General features: G+C 45.6%; 1 protein-coding gene across 1 annotated transcript in view; it reads left to right on the plus strand.

Annotated features, from left to right (window-relative positions):
* The first annotated feature begins 10,450 nt into the window (after positions 1 to 10,450).
* Positions 10,451 to 21,540, plus strand: part of LOC142736456 (NACHT, LRR and PYD domains-containing protein 3-like) — an 82,636-nt gene continuing 71,546 nt past the window's right edge. Inside the window, exons 1-3 of the mRNA XM_075849649.1 lie at positions 10,451 to 10,458; positions 13,035 to 13,303; positions 18,651 to 20,346. Of these exons, the coding sequence (XP_075705764.1) occupies positions 10,451 to 10,458; positions 13,035 to 13,303; positions 18,651 to 20,346 (1,973 nt within the window). The remainder of the gene's footprint in view (positions 10,459 to 13,034; positions 13,304 to 18,650; positions 20,347 to 21,540) is intronic.

Genomic DNA, 21,540 nt, shown 5'->3' on the forward strand with positions numbered 1-21,540 from the left:
TTAACAGCTCCCATCTCCACCCTCACTAAAAATGTCATGAATGCCAAGGTGTGGACTCCAGAAGCAGAAGTCGCATTTAAAACCTTAAAAAAGGCCTTCACGTCAGCCTCTATTCTTCATCACCCTGATGTATCCCTACGGTTTTCATTAGAGGTGGACACTTCCTCTGTTGGTGCCGGTGCACTTTTGTTCCAGAGAGGTTCGAAAGGCAATACTGTGGTATGTCGCTACTATTCCAACCTATTTTCTCCCGCAGAGCGCAACTACTCGATTGGGGATCGGGAGTTACTGGCCATCAAGCTGGCCGTGCAGGAGTGGAGACACCTACTGGAAGGCGCAGCTCATCCTATACTGGTCTTCACGGACCCCAAGAACCTGACCTATCTACAGACGGCTCAACGACTGAATCCTTGTCAAGCCAGGTGGTCGTTGTTCTTTGCTTGGTTCTGGTTCGAACTCCACTATCGACCTGCCGTCAAGAATGTGAGGGCCAATGCCTTGTCTAGGTCGTTTGCAACAGAGGACACTGTGGAGTCCCCACAGAATATTATCAACCCTTCCTGCATCTATTCTGTTAATGCTCTACAAGTTAGAGACATTCCTCCGGGAAGGACTTTTTTACGTCTGGCAGACAGAGGAAGAATCCTTCGCTGGGGTCACAGTTCCAAGCTGGCAGGTCACGCGGGTGCCCGTAAGACCCGAGACCTCATTTCCCATCAGTTCTGGTGGCCCACGCTGCCCAAAGACGTCATGGACTTTGTCTCCTCCTGTACAGTGTGCGCAGCAAAGAAAGTTGCCCACTCCAGACCAGCCGGTCTGCTCCAACCACTGCCTATGCCTGATGCCCCCTGGCAGCATGTTGCTCTGGACTTTGTCACAGATCTGCCTCTCTCTGCGGGATGCAGTGTGATCTGGGTGGTGGTGCATCGGTTTTTCTAAAAAGGCTCATTTTGTTCCCCTGACTGGTCTGTTTTCTGCTGCTCGACTGGCCGACCTCTTCGTTCAACACATCTTCCGTCTGCACGGCTTGCCTCTGCATATTGTCTCGGATCGAGGGGTCCAGTTAACCTCGAAGTTCTGGAGAGCACTCTGCGGCCTCCTCGGTGTAAAGTTGGACTTCTCCTAGGCTTATCATCCTCTGTCCAATGGACAAGTCGAAAGGGTTAACCAGATTATGGAGAACTATCTGCGGCACTTTGTCTCCAGACGACATGATGACTGGGTGCAGCTGCTCCCGTGGGCTGAGTTCTCCTATAATAACCATACTAGTAAGTCCACCACCTCCAGTCCGTTCTTCATGAACTATGGCCAACATCCTCGTATACCTCTTCCTGTCTCTACTATGTCCCAGGTGCCTGCAGCCGACTCTACCTTAAGGGATTTTCTGCAGATATGGAGACAGACCCGATCTTCTATTCTGCTGGCGGTGGACCGCATGAAGAGAAAGGCAGACACTAGAAGACGAGAACCACCCCAGTTTCTTCCAGGTACGAAGGTCTGGCTGTCTTCCAGGAATATCCGGCTGAGGATGCCGTCTTGCAAGTTTCGAGATTCTGCTACATATCAATTCTGTGTCTTATAAGCTTCGGCTGCCGCCTACCCTCAAGATCCCTAACTCCTTCAATGTCTCCTTGCTGAAGCCCGTGGTCCTGAACCGCTACTCCAGGACTACTAGTTCTGCAGTGGCTCCTGGCGGTTCGTCTGGGACTTTTGAAGTGAGGGAGATCCTGGCCACCAAGAAAGTGGGAGGAAGGACGTTTTATTCAGTGGATTGGAGGGGATTTGGTCCAGAGGAGAGGTCTTGGGAGCCAGAGGAGAACATTGATGCCCCTGTGCTCATGAACAGATTTCTCTCCCGCTCTGGCCCCAAGAAGAGGGGGCGTAAGAGGGGGATACTGTAACGTCTATGGCCGACGGCCGTCGTTCATACTTACCCTCTGACTGCCCCGGCCATGGACATCTGTGTTCTCGGTGACCTCTCCCTCCAGGGAGACGCCAGCACTCACTTCTGGGTTCTGGGACTTTTTCCCGCAGCCCACGTGTGCACGGCCTTAAAGGGCCAGTACGCGTCCAGCTGCCATTAGTCTACAATTAGCCCAGAATGCTGCTGGACTATTAAAAGGGCTCTGCCCACTTGATCATTGCCTGAGCATTTTTGTCTACCTATAGTTTGTCTTGTAAATGGTCTCTGTAATGACGGGGTAGGGAGACAGACAGGTGAGCCCTAATCTACCCGCCACTCAGTCCCTGCCTACTTGCAGGGCCCATCCTAGGCGACGGCGTACAACTGGGCGACGGTCCCTACGCTCAATATGTGTACGACAGACAAACAGACAAGGGTACACAGAAGCTAAGGGAAATGGGGCAGTTGCCCACGGCAACACCGTGAGCAACAGGAGTAGTGAACGAGCCGAGTCAAACCAGGAGTGTACGAGGTACCAAACGCAAAGCGTAAAGCCAGGGTCAAAATGAAGCAAGGTCAATAATAATAGCAGGAGCAGCAGAGCCAGAAAACAGGAGAGAATCACAGGCAAGGACAAGCAGGAAATGAAGGTATAAATAGACCGAGGGCGGGCGCTAGAACCGTCTGGCCAGGCTGTGATAGGTTCTCCCACTCCTGAGCCTACCAGCCTGAGTGGTAGCAGATCGAGTCACTCTATCAGACCTAGGAGCAGGTGCAGACTGATTAACCATGGGCGTCGACACAGAAGCTGTTTCTGGCAGATCCTTTACATTACCCCCCCTTTTATGAGGGGCCACTGGACCCTTTCTAGGTGGACCTGGCTTATTGGGGAACCGAAGATGGAACCTTCTGAGCAGTACCCCAGAGTGAACATCCCGGGTGGGTACCCAAGTCCTCTCCTCAGGCCCATATCCTCTCCAATAGACCAGGTACTGGAGGGAGCCTTGGACCATCCTGCTGTCCACAATCTTGGCCACCTCGAATTCTACCCCTTCAGGGGTGAGAACAGGGACCGGAGGTTTCAACGAGGTAGCCAAGGACGGGGAGCAGCGTTTCAGGAGGGAGGCATGAAACACGTCGTGTATTCTAAAAGACGGAGGTAACTCCAGTCAGAAGGAGATAGGGTTAAGGACCTCAATGACCTTGTACGGCCCTATATACCGGGGAGCAAATTTTTTGGACGGGACTTTAAGGCGCAAATTTTTTGAAGACAGCCACACCAGATCCCCGACCACAAACAAGGGGTTAGCAGAACGTCTTCTATCTGCCTCAGTCTTTTGAATGCTCTGGGACGCCTCTAGGTTCTTCTGAACCTGGGCCCAGACTGTGCACAGTTCCCGATGAACGACATCTACCTCGGGATTGTTGGAACCACCAGGAGAAACGGAAGAGAACCGTGGATTAAACCCAAAATTACAGGAATAGGGGGAGACCCCTGACGAGTTACTGACCCGGTTATTAAGGGAAAATTCGGCGAGGGAAATGAAGGAGACCCAATCATATTGACAGTCAGAGATAAAACACCTTAAATATTTTTCTAGAGACTGATTAGTCCTCTCAGTTTGGCCATTAGTTTCAGGATGGAAGGCCGAGGAGAAGGACAGATCAATCTCCAACTTTTTACAGAAAGCTCTCCAAAACAATGAAACAAATTGTACCCCTCTGTCAGAAACAATATTGACAGGAAGCCCATGGAGACGCAGGATGTGTTTGACAAACAAGGTAGCTAACGTCTTAGCATTGGGTAGTTTCTTGAGGAGCACAAAGTGGCACATCTTACTGAAGTGGTCTACTACAACCCACACCACCGACTTGCCTTGAGATGGAGGCAGATCGGTGATAAAATCCATGGAGAAATGGGTCCAAGATCTCTGGGGAATGGGCAAAGAACATAGTAAGCCTGGTGGTCGGGACCTGGGAGTCTTGGACCTAGCACAAACTTCACAAGCGGCGACGTAGGCCTTAACGTCTTTAGGCAATCCAGGCCACCAATAGTTTCTGGCAATGAGGTGCTTGGTACCCAGAATGCCTGGATGGCCAGATAGTGCAGAGTCATGATTTTCCCTGAGTACCCTTAGCCGGAATTGCAGGGGAACAAACAGCTTGTTCTCAGGAAGGTTCCTGGGAGCTGAACCTTGATCAGCCGCAATTTCGGAGACTAAGTCAGAATCAACAGAGGAAATGATTATACCTGGGGGCAGAACACAAGCAGGATCTTCCTCCGAAGGAGGGCTGGCCATGAAGCTACGCGACAGTGCATCAGCTTTAATATTTTTAGACCCAGCCCTATAGGTGACCAAAAAGTTGAATCTAATAAAAAAACAACGCCCATCGAGCTTGTCTTGGGTTTAGCCTCCGGGCAGATTCTAGGAAAACCAGATTCTTGTGGTCGGTAAGGACCGTTACCTGGTGCCTAGCCACCTCCAGGAAGTGGCACCACTCTTCAAATGCCCATTTAATGGCTAAGAGTTTGTGGTTGCCAATGTCATAGTTACTCTCAGTGGGCGAGAACTTCCTGGAGAAGTAGCCACAGGGACGGAGATGGGTGAGGGACCTGGTACCCTGCGACAAGACAGCACCCATTCCCACCTCAGATGCGTCAACCTCCACGATGAATGGCTCCATTTGGTTAGGCTGAATCAGCACTGGGGCCGAGATAAAGCACTTCTTAAGGACCTCAAAAGCCTGGACCGCCTCCGGAGTCCAGTGGAGGAGATCAGCACCTTTGCGAGTAAGATCCGTAAGAGGCTTAGCGATGACCGAGAAGTTAGCAATAAATCTCCTGTAATATTTAGCAAACCCCAGGAAGCACTGTAACCCTTCAGGGAGGCAGGGTGGACCCATTCAGCCACAGCCTGAACCTTGGCAGGGTCCATGCAGAATTCATTAGGAGTGAGGAGTTGACCCAAAAATGGTATCTCCTGCACCCCAAACACACATTTTTTCGGTTTTAGCACAGAGTTTGTTTTCCCAAAGGGCCTGGAGCACCTTCCTGACATGCTCAATGTGGGAGGACCAGTCCTTGGAAAAAGCAAGTATGTCATCAAGGTACACTACAAGAAATACCCTCAGTTAGTTTCTTAAAATCTCATTTATGAAATTCTGGAAGACTGCGGGAGCATTACACAACCCAAAGGGCATGACGAGGCATTCGAAATGACCTTTCGGCGTGTTAAACGCAGTCTTCCACTCATCCCCCTCTCTGATGTGGATAAGGTTATTAGCCCCCTGAAGATCAAACTTAGAGAACCATTGGGCCCCCTGAACCTGATTGTAGAGATCAGGAATCAACTGAAGGGGATACTGGTTCCTAACAGTGACCTTATTCAAGTTTCGGTAATCGCTGCACGGCCTAAGACCACCATCCTTCTTTCCTACGAAGAAGAAGCCAGCACCTACCGGAGAAGTAGAGTGGCGAATGTAACCCTTGGCCAGGCATTCCTGGATATACTCTCTCATGGCTTCACGTTCGGGACAAGAAAGATTAAATATCCTACCCTTAGGGAGCTTAGCTCCTGGTACCAAATCGATTGCGCAATCATATTCTCTATGAGGAGGTAACACTTCGGAGGCCTTTTTAGAAAAAACATCAGCGAAGTCCTGAATAAACTCAGGTAGAGTGTTCACCTCCTCAGGGAGAGAAATAAAATTAACAGAAAAACATGACGTCATGCATTCATTACCCCATTTGGTAAGTTCCCCAGTATTCCAGTTAAACGTGGGATTATGCATCTGCAACCAGGGAAGACCTAAAACCAAATCGGACGATAATCCCTGCATCACTAGTACAGAGCACTGCTCCAAATGCATGGAGCCAACAATGAGTTCAAAAACAGGGGTATGCTGCGTAAAATAACCATTAGCAAGTGGAGTGGAGTCGATACCCACTACCGGGACAGGTTTAGGCAAATCAATCAATGGCATAGCTAGAGACATAGCAAATTCCACAGACATAATATTAGCAGAAGACTCTGAATCCACAAAGCCACTGCTGGTAGCAGACCTACCCTCAAAAGAGACCTGAAAGGGAAGCAAGATCTTATTAGGTTTCATATTTACGGGAAATACCTGTGCGCCCAAGTGCCCTCCCCGATGGTCACTTAGGCGCGGAAGTTCTTCCGGCTGCTTATTCTTACGCCTAGGACAGTTGTTCACATGATGCTTGTCATCCCCACCACAGTAGAAGCAGAGACCATTCTTCCTGCGGAGCTCTCTACGTTGTTGTGGAGACACGGAGGCCCCAAGTTGCATTGGTTCATCCGCGTTTTCCGTGGAAGAACGAAGCAACGGAACCTCGGAAGCCATCATGGGGGAGCCAGAAGAGAAAGCACAAAAACGTTCAAGTCGTCGTTCCCTGAGACGTCGGTCAAGACGTACCGCTAAAGCCATAACCTGATCTAGAGAGTCTGAACTGGCACCTCAAGGCAGGGTCATTCCACCGAGAAGCTACACACCACTTCCTAAAGTCAGAACAGTACTCCTCAACGGGTCTCTTACCCTGACGTAAGGTCACCAGCTGACTCTCGGCAAAGGCAGTCTTGTCAGTCTTGTCATATATGAGCCCGAGAGTAGAAAAAAAAAGATCAACAGAGGAAAGTTCAGGGGCGTCAGGAGCCAATGAGAAGGCCCATTCTTGGGGCCCATCCTGGAGCCGGGACATAATTATACCCACTTGCTGGCTCTCAGAACCTGAGGAGTGGGGCCTTAGATGGAAATAGAGCCTACAACTCTCCAGAAAGGAGAAAAAAGTCTTCCGGTCCCCTGAGTACCGGTCAGGCAACTTGAGGTGGGGTTCAAGAGGTGAGGTGGGGGGCACTACCAGGGTAGCATCACGCTGGTTGCCCCTCTGAGCCAGGGCTTGGACCGGTAGGGAGAGGCCCTGCATTTGCTGAGCCAGGGTCTCAAGGGGGTCCATTGTTTTGTCAGGGACCAGGGTAGAAAAGGTATATGGGCCTGTGATTATGTAATGACGGGGTAGGGAGACAGACAGGTGAGCCCTAATCTACCTGCCACTCAGTCCCTGCCTACTGGCATGGCCCGTCCTAGGTGACGGCGTACAACTGGGCGACGGTCCCTATGCTCAATATGTGTACGACAGGCAAATAGACAAGGGTACACAGAAGCTAAGGGAAATGGGGCAGTTGCACACCGTGAGCAACAGGAGTAGTGAACGAGCCGAGTCAAATCAGGAGTGTACGAGGTACCAAACACAGAGCAGGAGTGTAGTCAGTAAAGCCAGGGTCAAAATGAAGCAAGTTCAATAATAATAGCAGGAGCAGCAGAGCCAGGAAACAGGAAAGAATCACAGGCAAAGACAAGCAGGAAATGAAGGTATAAATAGACCGAGGGCGAGAGCTAGAACTGTCTGGCCAGGCTGTGATAGGTCCCACTCCTGAGCCTACCAGCCTGAGTGGTAGCAGATCGAGTCACTCTATCAGACCTAGGAGCAGGTGCAGACTGATTAAGCACGGGCGTCGACACAGAAGCTGTGTCTGGCAGATCCTTTACAGTCTCCCAGTGTTTTCCAGTTCCCAGTGTTACCCGTTCCTGCTGCTTGTACCCTGTATCCCATGCTACCGTGCCTCTGTGCCATCTACAGTGAAAGTCAAGTCGTGTCTTCCGCTGCATCTACTGTGCCATCTACAGTGAGAGTCAAGTCGTGTCTTCCGCTCCACCTGCTGTGCCATCTACAGTGAAAGTCAAGTTGTGTCACCGCTGCTGTCTACATTGCCTCAGGTACCCATTCTGAACTATAGACATTGTTTTGTAGCTAGTTGGCCAGCTGCTATCCCGCTACGTGGTGCGGTCCAGTGGGTCCACACCCCGCGCCGTGACACACTGAGATTACTTTTAGGCCTGGTTCCCACAGGATGGATACGCTGTGTAAATATCTGACCTGGGACCCGCTGTACATTCTGTCCGAAACCACGGTACGTTGTTTCGGATGGAATTTCCGCTGCAGAAAGCAGCGGTGAAAGCCGATCATACTTACGTAAGCCATTGTCATGGTGATGCGTCCCTCCTGTGAAATCTGATCCGGCCTCCATTGGATGACACTGCAGCCAGGTCTTTGCCCGGTACCCCGGCGACTGCCACATTCGTGTCGCAGAGGTCGCAGCGGTCACATTTGCGACCGGGCCGCCGCCGCCCACACCGCTTCTATAAAAGTTACTATAGTAACTGGGGCCTATGTAATAAAATTCACGGGCACTATAGTAACGATACATACTTACCCATCTTCCTTCCAGAGCACAGTAGTAGTCCTGACATCTTCTTGAGTCATGACGTCAAGATGCTGTGCGCCGCGGATAACGTCACTGCGCTAGATTGTGTCGGGACATCCGCTACACCCAGAGCCTTAGAGGAGGTTAATGTAACGTTACGGTCTGCTGGGGTCCTGTACCTAAGCTTACCTTGTGGTAGGCTTAGACACAGGGACTAACAGACAGTATCACACATGGACCCTGTATCTAAGCCTACCACATGTTAAGCTTAGATATAAGGCCCCAGCAAACAGTAATCTTATACAGCATAAGATTACTGTCTGCTGGGGTCCTGTATCCATGGCCGCCATCAGGGCAGTACTGCTGGTACTCGAGACAGGGGCCCGGCAACAATGATGAAAAGAAGGGGCCCGTCTGCTACTTTAAACATTTCATTGAGGGCCCCAGCGTTAGTTACTTGGAGAAAGGAACAGACCATGCAACATAACAGGCTGTTCTTTATTCTGAAGTAACTTACGCTGGGGCCCTGAGAGGAAGATGTTGCATGAGCAGGAAACAGAAGCTCTGTGTCACGTGTGGAGGGAGCTGCCCACCAGACAGGGAGGAAGAAAGAATGGTATTATTAGGCTGGGGAAGGCCAAAAACAGTGGCCCTTCCCACCCTGGTAATGCTACCCTGCTGCTGCTATGTTGTATTTGGCTGGTTATGAAAATTAGGGGGGACCCCACGTCATTTTTTTTAATATGTTTTTATTTTCTAAATAAATAATTGGAAAAAATGACATGGTCCCCCCCCCCCTATTTTCCATAACCAGCCAGATACAACATAGCAGCAGCAGGCTAGCATTACCAGGGTGGGAAAGGACACGGTTTGTGACCTTTCCCAGCCTGATAATACCAGCATGCGTCCGCCGCAGTGCCCTACCAGCCATACAGCTGGTCGGGTACTGGATCGTACCCAGCTCTACTCGGTACCCCTGGTGGCGGTGTGTTTCGGGGTAATAATGGGGGTTAGTGTTAGCCGCTGCACCAGACATAAAAAAAATATTTGATTGAAATAAAAAAAAGCCCCACACAATCCTCATTAACTATTTTATTGAGGATAAAAAAAGCCGTCATCGAAGTAGTCCTCGAATCCGACGTAGTCTGACAACCGAACCTGTAAAAAACACACAAACATAGCAAAAAAATTAGTAACACATAAAAAAAGCAAAGCAATTCTTAGGCTGGGTTCACACAGAGTTTTTTGCAGGCGGAAAATCTGCCTCAAAATTCCCTTTGGAATTTTGAGGCAGATTTTACTCTGCCTGCACGCCGATTTTCACAGCATTTTTCGTCCACGGCCTTTGAGTGCCGCTGGCAAAAAAAGTCATGAAATACCCTTTCTCTGCCTCCCATTGATGTCAATGGTAGGTCAGAGGCGTAAACGCCCTGAAGATAGGACATGTCCCTTCTTTTTCCCGCGAGACTGTTTTCCCGTTTGCGGAAAAAAACGCGTCCGCCTCCCATTGAAATCAATGGGAGGCATTTTCGGCCGTTTTTTGGCGCGTTTTCCGACGCGGTTTCCACATGAAAAAAACTTGTCAAAGAACTCTGTGTTATACTTACCTTTCCTGGGTCCAGTGCTGGAGCCGCAATGTCAGCGGCATTTTATTTTGGGGGTGGGGGTGGACATAAGCATATAGTAAAAGGATACTTACGGCTAGGGCCCTGTATCTAAGTCTATTATGTGTGATACTGTCTGCTGGGCCATGTATCTAAGCCTATTATGTGTGATACTGTCTGCTAGGGCCATGTTTCTAAACCTATCATGTATGATATTGTCTTCTGAGACAAGGTGGGTATGTGGAACTACCTACAGGGGACTACATGGCACTGTCTACAAGGGGGATGTATGGCAGGGGGACTGTGTGTAGAACCATACAGGGGGGTTGTGACACTATATACAGGGGGGCATTGTGTGGGGAACGCTCTACAAGTGTGTTTTATTAGAGCCCCGAGACATAACTTTGCTATTGGCACCAGAAATGCAAAATTTGCCCCTGAGGGTTAGTACAAGGATACTACTGCTGGGGCCCTGTAGCTAAGGCTACATTCACACGAGCGTGACAGATTTACGTGCGTAAAAAACATGCGTAAATCTGGTCATGTGCGTTGCGTTTTGCATCAGTTTGCTTTGCGTGTGGCATGTGTTTTTCACGCACTTGCAGGAATTATTTTTTTTGTTCAATGTAATTGATGCGTGAAACACGGACAGCACACGGATGGCTAGGTGCGTGGAAACGCACCGATATAGGACATGCAGTGAGTTTCACGCAACGGACCCTCGCTACGTGAAAATTCCTGCATGTGTGAATAGCCCCATTGAAATCAATGGGTCCGTGTGCTGTGCGTTATTTCAATGTACAGCACACGGACGAGATTCACGCTCGTCTGAATGAGCCCTAAGTCTATCATATGTGATACTGTCTGCTGGGGCCATGTATCTAAGCCTATCATGTATGATACTCTCTGCTGAGACAATGCATCCAATTCTATCCAGCGGTTTAGCTATAGGAGCCTTAGTCTTATAAATATGCTATCTCCAATATATATGTAAAAAGGAAAAAAAATTTAGTCCACGCCAACTCTTTTTTGCCACAATTTTGTTCAATGTGCTTCATTTCTTCATTCATATTCAAGTGAAATTACAAGAAAATTACTTTATAATGCAATGTTTTCAGAAATAACAAATAAATGCATTATGTCAAATACTAGAAATTGTATTGATTTATGTCCTCTAAAAAGAAGGTAAATTGTGGAAGCCAATATTTAGACCATAGTATCACCATCTTGGAAAACACTCAAAGGAGATGTAAATTTGTTGGCTGGTTTTACTTTTAAGAACATAACATGAGTGTAAGGGTATGTTCACACACACTAATTACGGACGTAATTCGGGTGTTTTTGCCCCGAATTACCTCTGAAAAATGCGGCTTGAAAGCGTTGACAAACATCTGCCCATTGAAAGCAATGGGCTGACGTTTGTCTGTTCACACGAGGCATATATTTACGCGCCGCTGTCAAATGACGGCGCGTAAATAGACGCCCGCGTCAAAGAAGTGACCTGTCACTTCTTGGGGCGTAATTGGAGCCGTTATTCATTGACTCCAATGAAAAGCAGCGCCAATTTCTCCTGAAAACATCCCCGTAATTTCAGCCGTTATGGACGCTGCCGTGTGAACATACCCTAAGGCTGGGTTCACACGACCTATTTTCAAACGTAAACGAGGAGTATTATGCCTCGTTTTACGTCTGAAAATAGGGCTACAATACGTCGACAAACATCTGCCCATTCATTTGAATGGGTTTGCCAACGTATTGTGCAGACAACCTGTAATTTACGCGTCGTAGTTTGACAGCTGTCAAACGACGACGCGTAAATGGACTGCCTCGGCAAAGAAGTGCAGGGAGCTTCTTTGCCACGTAATTTGAGCTGTTCTTCATTGAACTCAATGAAGCACAGCTCAAGATTTACGAGCGTCTCAGAGCGTCTCAGACGCCTCGTAAATTACGAGGAGCATTTACGTGTGAAACGAGGCAGCTGCAAACAGTCTGTCTTTTCACACGTAAATGCCTCTCATCGTGTGAACATACCCTAAGGGTATGTTCACACGCTTAACAAAAAACGTCTGAAAATACGGAGCTGATTTCAGAGAAAACAGCCTCTGATTTTCAGGCGTTTTTGAAGCTGAAAATGAAATTTGGAGCTTCTTTTGAGGCTTCTTTTCAGGCGTGTTTTGAGGCGTTTTTGGAGCTGTTTTCAATAGAGTCAATGAAAAACGGCTCCAATTACGTCCCAAGAAGTGTCCTGCACTTCTTTGACGAGGCAGTAATTTTACGCATCGTCGTTTGACAGCTGTCAAACGACGACGTGTAAATTACAGGTCGTCGGCACACTACGTCGGCAAACCCATTCAAATGAATGGGCAGATGTTTGCCGACGTATTGGAGCCGTATTTTCAGGCGTAAATCGAGGCATAATACGCCTCGTTTACGCCTGAAAATAGGTCGTGTGAACCCAGCCTAAGACTCTGTTCACATAGTGTATACATTAGGAAAGCTCCTGACATACGCGCTAAACATGTCTATAGGGCTCTGTTGTCAGACAGAGGCCAAAATCCTTTTAGCCTCTATTTGGTAGATAAATGTTAGTACACTGCAAAAAAAAAGTATGGAATAGCGTAGTAGACTACGCTATTCTATCTTGCAGAGTCAAGTTAAAAAATGTATACGTTAAATGTACACTTTTTTTGACATGCTCGTCTATGGGTGACGGAAGCCGCTGTATAGCATAGTAATGAAGAATTTAAGTAATAAGAAGTTATAAAAGAAGGCTTGGGAGAACGAAGATTTGGGAGCATGTCAGAGATTCTAAACTATATGAATATCATAGAAAGCTGTCACGGGACAGGAACGTGGACCTACTACGTCACTTTTGGATTTGGCTAGGCTAAACCTGGGGGTGCCTCCTGTTGTAGCGGGTGTTTACACATGGCAATGCTGTATGCATGAACCCTAAGATCAGGGTGCATTTGTATAGAAATTGTGGGTAGAACATGCACTTTATATTTATTCATACAGTGGACCAATATTACAATACGACAGACCAATATGGCAGTGTACTATGGCGATAGCTTTCAATTTAGGGAGTGGTCAAATGTTATATAATGATAGGCAGAGGAGAACGTAATAATAGTGGAATGGTTGCCCCATATGAGTAAAAGGAATAGCTGCTATTTTTGTGTCATACATGGGATTTAAAGTTTTTGAATTATCTTATGGTATATTAATTTTATGCATTTCTAGGTCAGCTTCACTTTTTTTTCTGCAAACATATCGAGCACAACTGGTCAATGAACTGGAATATGACATTGCCTCTATTCTTGATCAGACTCTGCAACAACACTTAATATCAAGGGATGATTATGAGGAAGTTGCCTATGAAGGGGGACCCAGAAAACAAGTCAGAAAATTATTAGATCTTATATATTGTCTTGGAGAAGAAAATGCATCAATATTTTGTGAACTCTTTCAGCGAGTTAAAAAGTCTACAAAACAAACAATCAATGAAAGTGGTGAGTATGTTTGTTTAATTAAGGTGAAGTATACAGGCGACCAAGCTCCATTCAGCTAAGTTGGGTTAGAGATTGGACCTCTCTCTCCCAACAGTTTTTGTGACCCCTTGGTTCCCCCTCATTCTTCCTTGGTTCCCGATTTCTGATATGGCTGGTAGAATATTGGCTAATGGAGCCATCAGTGTAATAGAAACCATTTTCCATCTTTGTGATGCCAGAAATGGTAACAAATACTCTAGAACAGATACCCAGGAAATTTCATTGGAATTACATATGTTAATTGGTACCACATCAGTTTCAGATACACCCCCACCACCAATTTCTGAAGTGGACTCCAGGGAATAATTTTATGATATGACACTTAGTATAATAAAGAATAATAAATGTAACATTTGGAAACATGGAATCCCAAGCAATTATAGATTTTTGCTTTTCCTTTCTTATTGACATGTCAAACTATTCTATAAAATAGTTTAGAAAAATACATAACATACAGATGTAGCAATCCTTATCATGACTCTGATACTGTAACTTGCTGCAGTGTGATAACTTACAACTTAAAGAGCCTCTGTGACCAGATTATAAATTCCCTATCTCCTACATAGTCTGATCGGCGCTGTAATGTAGATAACAGCAGTGGTTTTTATTTTGAAAAACGATAATTTTTTAGCAAGTTATGAGCAATTTTAGATTTATGCTAATGAGTTTCTTAATGACCAACTGTGCGTGTTTTTTCTTTTGACCAAGTGGGCGTTGTACAGAGGAGTGTATGACGCTAACCAATCAGTGACCAATCAGCCTCATACACTGTGCTGTGGATCATGCTGAGCTGGAACAATAAGAAGTGTATGACGCTGATTGGTCACTGATTGGTTAGCATCATACACTCCTTTGTACAACGCCCACTTGGTCAAAAGTAAAAACACGCTCAGTTGGTCATTAAGAAACTCATTAGCATAAATCAAAAATTGGTCATAACTTGCTAAAAAATTATAGTTTTTCAAAATAAAAACCACTGTTATCTACATTACAGAGCCGATCAGATTATGTAGGAGATAGGGCACTTATAATGTGGTGACAGAGCCTCTTTAAGCCATTAATAAGCCATTGAAATAGACAAGTAAAAGATTCTTGCCATTGAATTTAATTAGTTAAAAGTCAAGTTAAAGATTGCTATATCTGTATGGAGATGTCATAGAGGTGGTAAATAAATGTATCTATAGTGGAAGAAACAGCCGTTTATTATTATCTCCAGAAATGTAATCTGTGCTTATCTGAATCACTCATTTATCCATTCCATCGATCTAGTTTTATGTATGATTAAAATTACTATTGGAAGGTCTGGAGGTTGCCTTTGTTATAGAGGCTCTGTGACACAGTTTCACTTTTGCTGAAAGTGTTTTTGTTGACAAAAAAGGGGCAGATTGTACACAACTTGCATTAAATTCACAAAAAAATCAGTTGTGCGTAGACTTCTACTTTACTAAATTTGCCTAAAATTATTGTGGCATAAATTGTGGCATACATAATATACACAGTAGCCTGTATATTGTACTTGCAAAGTGAAGTGTAATATAATGTTTAAAGTGTAACTAAACATTCAACAAACTTCTGACATGTCATAGTGACGTGTCAGAAGTTTTAATTGGTCCGAGCACTGAGACCCCCACCAATCTCTCAAACGAAGCAGCAGAAGCGCTTGTATGAGCGCTCAGACCAGTGGCGGATCTACCGCTATAGCAGCCGTAGCGGGGCTACGGGGCCCGCGGCATGAGGGGGCCCATGTCGCCCGCCAGCACGGTCCCCCACTATGGCCGGAGGCTCTATGGCTATGGCTGCTACAGCGAGACGCCACTGAACACTACGGCAGAGCAGGGAGGTATCTCCCAGCTCTGCCATTAAACAAAAGACATGTATCCCTATCCACAGGATAGGGGATACATGTGTGATCGCTGGCAGCGATAAAGAGAACGGGGGACTGAAAGTCCCCTGAAGTTCTCCATCACAAACCTCGGACTTCCGGGGTCTGTGTCGGCAGCTCCGTAGAAATGAATGGAGCGCCGGTCGCGCTTGTGCGCATGCGTGACCAGCGCTCCTTTCATTTTTATTGAGCTGCGCAGACGCCGGAAGTCAGAGGTTAGTCATGGAGAACTTGGGGGGACTTTCGGTCCCCCGTTCTCCCTATCGCTGCCAGCGATCACACATGTATCCCCTATCCTGTGGATAGGGGATACATGTCTTTTGTCTTTTCACACTGTAGGTCGCATTTTTTTGGGGGGTTGGGGCTGTATGGCGTTCCCTACAGGGGGGCTGTATAGCGTTCTCTACAGGGGGGGCTGTATGGCGTTCCCTACAGGGGGGGGGCTGTATGGCATTCCCTACAGGGGGGCTGTAAGGCGTTCCCTACAGGGGGGGCTGTATGGCGTTCCCTACAGGGGGGGCTGTATGGCGTTCCCTACAGGGGGGGCTGTATGGCGTTCCCTACAGGGGGGCTGTATGGCGTTCCCTACAGGGGGGCTGTATGGCGTTCCCTACAGGGGGGGTCTGTATGGCGTTCCCTACAGGGGGGGCTGTATGGCGTTCCCTACTGGGGGGGGCTCTATGGCATTCTCTACAGACCCCCCCTGTAGGGAACGCCATACAGACCCCCTGTAGATAACGCCATACAGACCCCCTGTAGATAACGCCATACAGTCCCTCCTGTAGATAACGCCATACAGTCCCCCCTGTAGATAGCGCCATACAGTCCCCCCTGTAGATAACGCCATACAGCCCCCTCTGTAGAGAACGCCATACAGTCCCCCTGTGGATAGTGACATACAGCCCCCTCTGTAGATAATGCCATACAGTCCCCCTGTGTATAGCGCCATACAGCCCCCTGTAGATAACGCCATACAGCCCCCCTGTAGATAGCACCATACAGCCCCCTCTGTAGAGGGCGCCATACAGCCCCCCCTGTAGATAACGCCATACAGCCCCCTTTGTAGATATCTACAGAGGGGGCTGTATGGCGTTATCTACAGGGGGGCCTTTATGGCGCTATCTACAGAGGGGGCTGTATGGCGCTATCTACAGAGGGGGCTGTATGGCGCTATCTACAGAGGGGGCTGTATGGCGTTATCTACAGGGGGAGCTGTAAAAAAGGCACTATTTACAAGGGGGGGGGGGGGTTGTGTGACACCCAGGGGAGGGGGGGCCCCAGTCAAAAGTTTGCTATGGGGTCCAGTCTTTCCTAGTTACGCCCCTGGCTCAGACACTTCGTTTCTGTTCAGCTTTTTTTTTAGAAATCAATGTAGCGGTGTACGGACTCAATAGAAAGTCTATGAGCCCGTACTCCGATACATCGGCTTTCCGGAAAAAGCTGAACAGAAACGAAGCAGCTGAGCACTTCTGCCGCTTCGTTTGACCAATTAGTGGGGGGCTCAGTGCTCGGACCCCCACCAATCGAAACTTCTGACATGTCACTATGACATGTCAGAAGTTTGTTGAACGTTTAGTTACCCTTTAAGAGTTGTCTGATTTAGCTAAAACATTATAAGAGGATTCTGAAAAAAGGGAGTTTTTCATTTGTAACCTCTATCAAACTAGCCAAAATGGAGAGCAGCATTTCTCTCTCTAGAAGACCTGGTATGTCAGTATATTGATTTCAATGGGCACAATGCAATGCTTAATATTCCTTGTGGCACTGCAGGGGAATTTAAAACTTGCTGCCAGTTTTCCCGCCAGATTCCAGCTTATCGCTGGGAGTCCCAGGTGCAGGACCCTGTCATCAGCATATTTTACGGGGGTACTTTTGACAAAAAAATATTGCCTTAGTGGTGCAAATGCTATGCCTCTAGAGACTCTACCCCCAATTAATAAAAACACCTCACATTTAGTATTTGAAAAAAAATTGTGGCATGCGCCACCTTTAGTTAACATCAAACGAACTTTGAACCAGACCAGGCGTACCCGCCTGCCATGGTTGTACCCCCAGGCAGCGGCTGGACCTCCGAATGAGACTTTATGACTGCTCCGGCCAAATCATCATGGGGACCTGCGGCACAGCTAGTGTCCCTTCACGTGCGAGTTTACCCTGCCGAGTAGCCAGTGGTTAACTCGCTGTGGTTCACCACCAAACTGCTCTTATCAGGTGTGTGGTGTCACGTTCCGGCCTTATATTGATAAAGAAAGAAATAGGATGGGCACGACAATATATGTAAAAAGGTGCTTGCATTGCTGACTCAATAAATGTGTAAAAATGACACAAAAAGAAGAGGCAAGACAAATGCTACTAGAGTCACACATCCAAAACAATTTAAGTTACTTTATTACAATATACATGAAAAATTACAAACTATGAGCACAGCAGTACTCAAAAGAGAAAAAACATCTAAAAACGAAAAGAGAGTGAATGTCTCTGGCCTAAATAAATGCCAAAGGGACCCCCACTATTGCCCTATTAGAATTTAAACAGGAGAAATGTCACTTAAAAGAAAGGACACCCGCAAAAATCTACACGTTAATGACTGAAATTTCAATGTCAAATATAGAATGCAAAGACAATGCAAATAAATAATGAGACAGCATGCAAGATAGGAAAAGATGTGATTACCACACCATGCGGGTGGAATTAAAGACCGGGTCCTGTGAGGGCAAGATTGGAGACCCCACGCATATTGCTGTTGGTACGGCTTCATCAGGGGTCACGTGCTCTATTTTCTTTGTTTTTAATTGTTTTTAGATGTTTTCCCTTTTGAGTACTGCTCTGCTCATTGTTTGTACTTTTTCATGTATAATGTAATAAATTAACTTAAATTGTTTTGGATGTGCGACTCCAGTAGCATTTGTCTTTCCTCTACTTTTTGTGGATCTGGTCTTATATATCACAAAAAAACATCACTGCTTAACAGGATGGCCCTTCCCTTTCACAGGTAATAAATGTCCTAGCATTGTCTGGGCCCTATTACCCATCTGGCGTACCCACACACATGGTGGATTAGTTGCAGATTTTTTTACAGCAAATTCGCAGAAAAATTTGATGTAGCTCCATCACCGACTTCACCCCTTTTACATTGAAAACGGTGGCATCCGCTGTGAACATCTATAACTGAATGAGCATGCTGCGAATTTGCAAATCTGCAGCATGGTCTGATTTCTATGTGGAAAATGTTCCGCAGCAGGTGAACTGGAGTAATTTAAATCTTATCCATATGGCTGGTAATTCACTGCAGATTTTTGGCGTGCAAATCTGCATGCTAAATCTGCAGCATTTTCATCCCATGTGAAGGGGCCTAAAAGTTATTGCATAGTTGGAACTTCACAAAGTAATTTTATTGTCTGTAATATATATTTTTTTCTTTTTCAGATTATTCAAAATTTATAAAGAAACACAAAAAGATCCTGGTACGTAGAAGCGATTTCATTAAGTTCTACAACTGTAGACATGGAGAGAAATTCTACTTTACGGATTATTTTGTAAACCTTCTGCTTGTGAATGGACACTACAGCTTGGAAATAAAGAAAAATGAGCTACTGACGTTTGGCCAACAACGGATACGCCTCCAAAACAAAAAGGAAGACAAATATAAACTAAAACTTAACCAGCTTTTCGATAATCTAAATGACAGACGAATCCCCAAAAAAATCCTTGTAAGTGGTGTAGCAGGAATTGGGAAAACAGTTTTTGTTCAAAAACTCTTGCTGGATTTTTCGAATGCAGTGGAATATCAACACTTTGACTTTGTGCTGAACTTCACTTTCAGGGATCTTAACTTAATCAATAAGCCAATAACTTTGCGGGAAGTAATATGCAAAAAACATGGACATTTGTCACAAACGTTAGATGACGTTTTCAAAAATAGTCATAAGCTTTTAGTGGTCTTGGATGGGTTTGATGAATTTAAGTCTTACAACCAGCTAGACTTGGAGCAGTTTGTATTTGATCCAGATGAGGAAGCAGAAATGCCCCAGCTAATTGGCAGCTTAATCAAAGGAGAACTTCTTCCGGATGCCACAGTCTTGCTCACCAGTAGGCCTACAGTCATAAATCACATACCTGTTGAGTGTGTAGAACGCTTTGTGATAATTACGGGATTCTCAGCTATTGAAATAGAAGATTATTTCCAGAAGTTTTTTGGAGACAAACAAGTGGGAAGTGAACAATTTGTGGCGGTAAAAGAGAATCATTTTCTGTTTACGTTATGTTACATCCCAGCTTTTTGTTGGATTGTCTGCAGTGTTCTGAAAGGTATCTCTGCTCTTCACATTGAGCGTCCAAAAACAATGACTGACATTTACTGTCATTACCTCTTAGTCTTATTGAAATATCATGCACATCAAGTCTACTGCACAAAAGATGGTGCTGTATTACACGGCATCCTTGGTTTAGGTCAGATTGCCTATCATTCTCTTTTGAAGCATGAAACCTTATTTTATGAGAAAGACTTTGATATGTTTTATAAACTTCCGAAAGACATTATAAATAGTTTTCTTGACACAACATGTGTACAGGAGTTAGGATATACAGAAAATGTCCTTTCATTCACCCATTTTACCATACAGGAATTTTTTGCAGCTTTCTATTATGCTCATGCAGAGAACATTACCGAAGACATTATGGATTTGGATTTACAGAAAACTATAGGTATTGGATCTGGATATTTGGATTTATTTCTTCGGTTTCTTTCAGGATTACTGTCAGTGCGAAATCAGGAAATTCTTTCAAAACATCTGAATATTGATAGAAGTCAAAAGTCTGAAATGTATACTTCATGGTTAGTAAAGTCAATTGTTGAACACTGTGAAACTGGCCGCTACATTCTGAATCTACTGCACTGTTTGTTTGAGCAGCAAATGAGCAGCTTGGCCAGTAGAATAATCCCATCTGTGTTACGTCTTAATGTGAGTGATAACGTTTTCTCACCCATCGACTTTGATGTATTAGCATATTTCCTGGACCTTGTTCCCAGGGAAATTGAGGAACTTGATTTAACAGCGACACATGTGGATGCAGGCTATTTGAAGAAGTTGCAGCCGTACCTTCACCGATGTAAGAGATTATGGTAGGTAATTGGCTTCCAGTTTACTTTAAATTATGTTATAATATAACTGATGCTATGTTAAAGGCCATGTACACATTTGAAATCAGGGTTTTGTTTATTTAAATAAAAGTGCCTATTAGTGTATTTGGTGCAACTTTCTAAATACATTTTATTAGAAATTATTTTTACTTTTTGAGATACAGCTGCTTTGTATCCTGCATACAGAGCAGCTGTATCTAGATCTAAAACCTGTATCCGTCAGATCAGCGGGACTGACGGGTTCAGTGTCAGCGGGTCCTGCGTGTCTCTGATACAAAGCAGCTGTATCTCAAAAAGTAAAAATAATTCCTAATAAAAAGTATTTAGAAAGTTGCACAAAACACACTGATTTCAAAGGTGTACATAGCCTTTAAAGGGGTTGTCCCGTTTCAGAAAATTAATGTTATTTTTTGTATCATTAAAAATTATAACATTTTCCAATAAACTTTCTGTATTTATTCCTCTCTGCTTGTTGTTACTCAGTAGGAACATTCATTGTTTACTTCCAGTGGTTAGAATTCTGTCTATAGTCATGTGATGGACACACAGGTGCTGGGATCGTTAAAAGAGACAGCTCTGATACGCATACTGTAAGGCTGGGTTCACACACCCTATTTACGGACGTAATTCGGGTATTTTGGCACCGAATTACGTCCAAAAATACGTCTCCAAAGCGGCAGCAAACATCTGCCCATTCATTTGAATAGGTTTTACGATGTACTGTGCCGACGGTCATTTTTTTAAGCGCCGCTGTCAAGAGACGGCGCGTAAAAAAGACGCACGCGTCAAAGAAGTGCCTGTCACTTCTTGAGACGTAATTGGAGCCGTTTTCCATTGACTCCATGGAAAACCAGCTCCAATTACGTCCGTAATGGACGCAGCGAAAAGCACCTGCACTTGCGATTACGTCTGAAATTCCGGAGCTCTTTTCTCCTGAAAACAGCTCCGTAATTTCAGACGTAATGGAGGCTGCCGTGTGAACATACCCTAACAATCCATGCACCTGTGTGTCCATCACATGACCATGGACAGAATTGTATCCACTGGAAGTAACCAATAAATGTTCCTACTGCATAACAATAAGCAGAGATCTTGAAAACCATGAGGAATTAATACAGAAAGTAAACGGGAAAACTGTATATCTTTTTCATTCTACAAAATATTAATTTGCTGAAA

The sequence above is a fragment of the Rhinoderma darwinii genome, chromosome 1 (assembly GCF_050947455.1).
Source record: "Rhinoderma darwinii isolate aRhiDar2 chromosome 1, aRhiDar2.hap1, whole genome shotgun sequence".
NCBI lineage: Eukaryota > Metazoa > Chordata > Amphibia > Anura > Rhinodermatidae > Rhinoderma > Rhinoderma darwinii.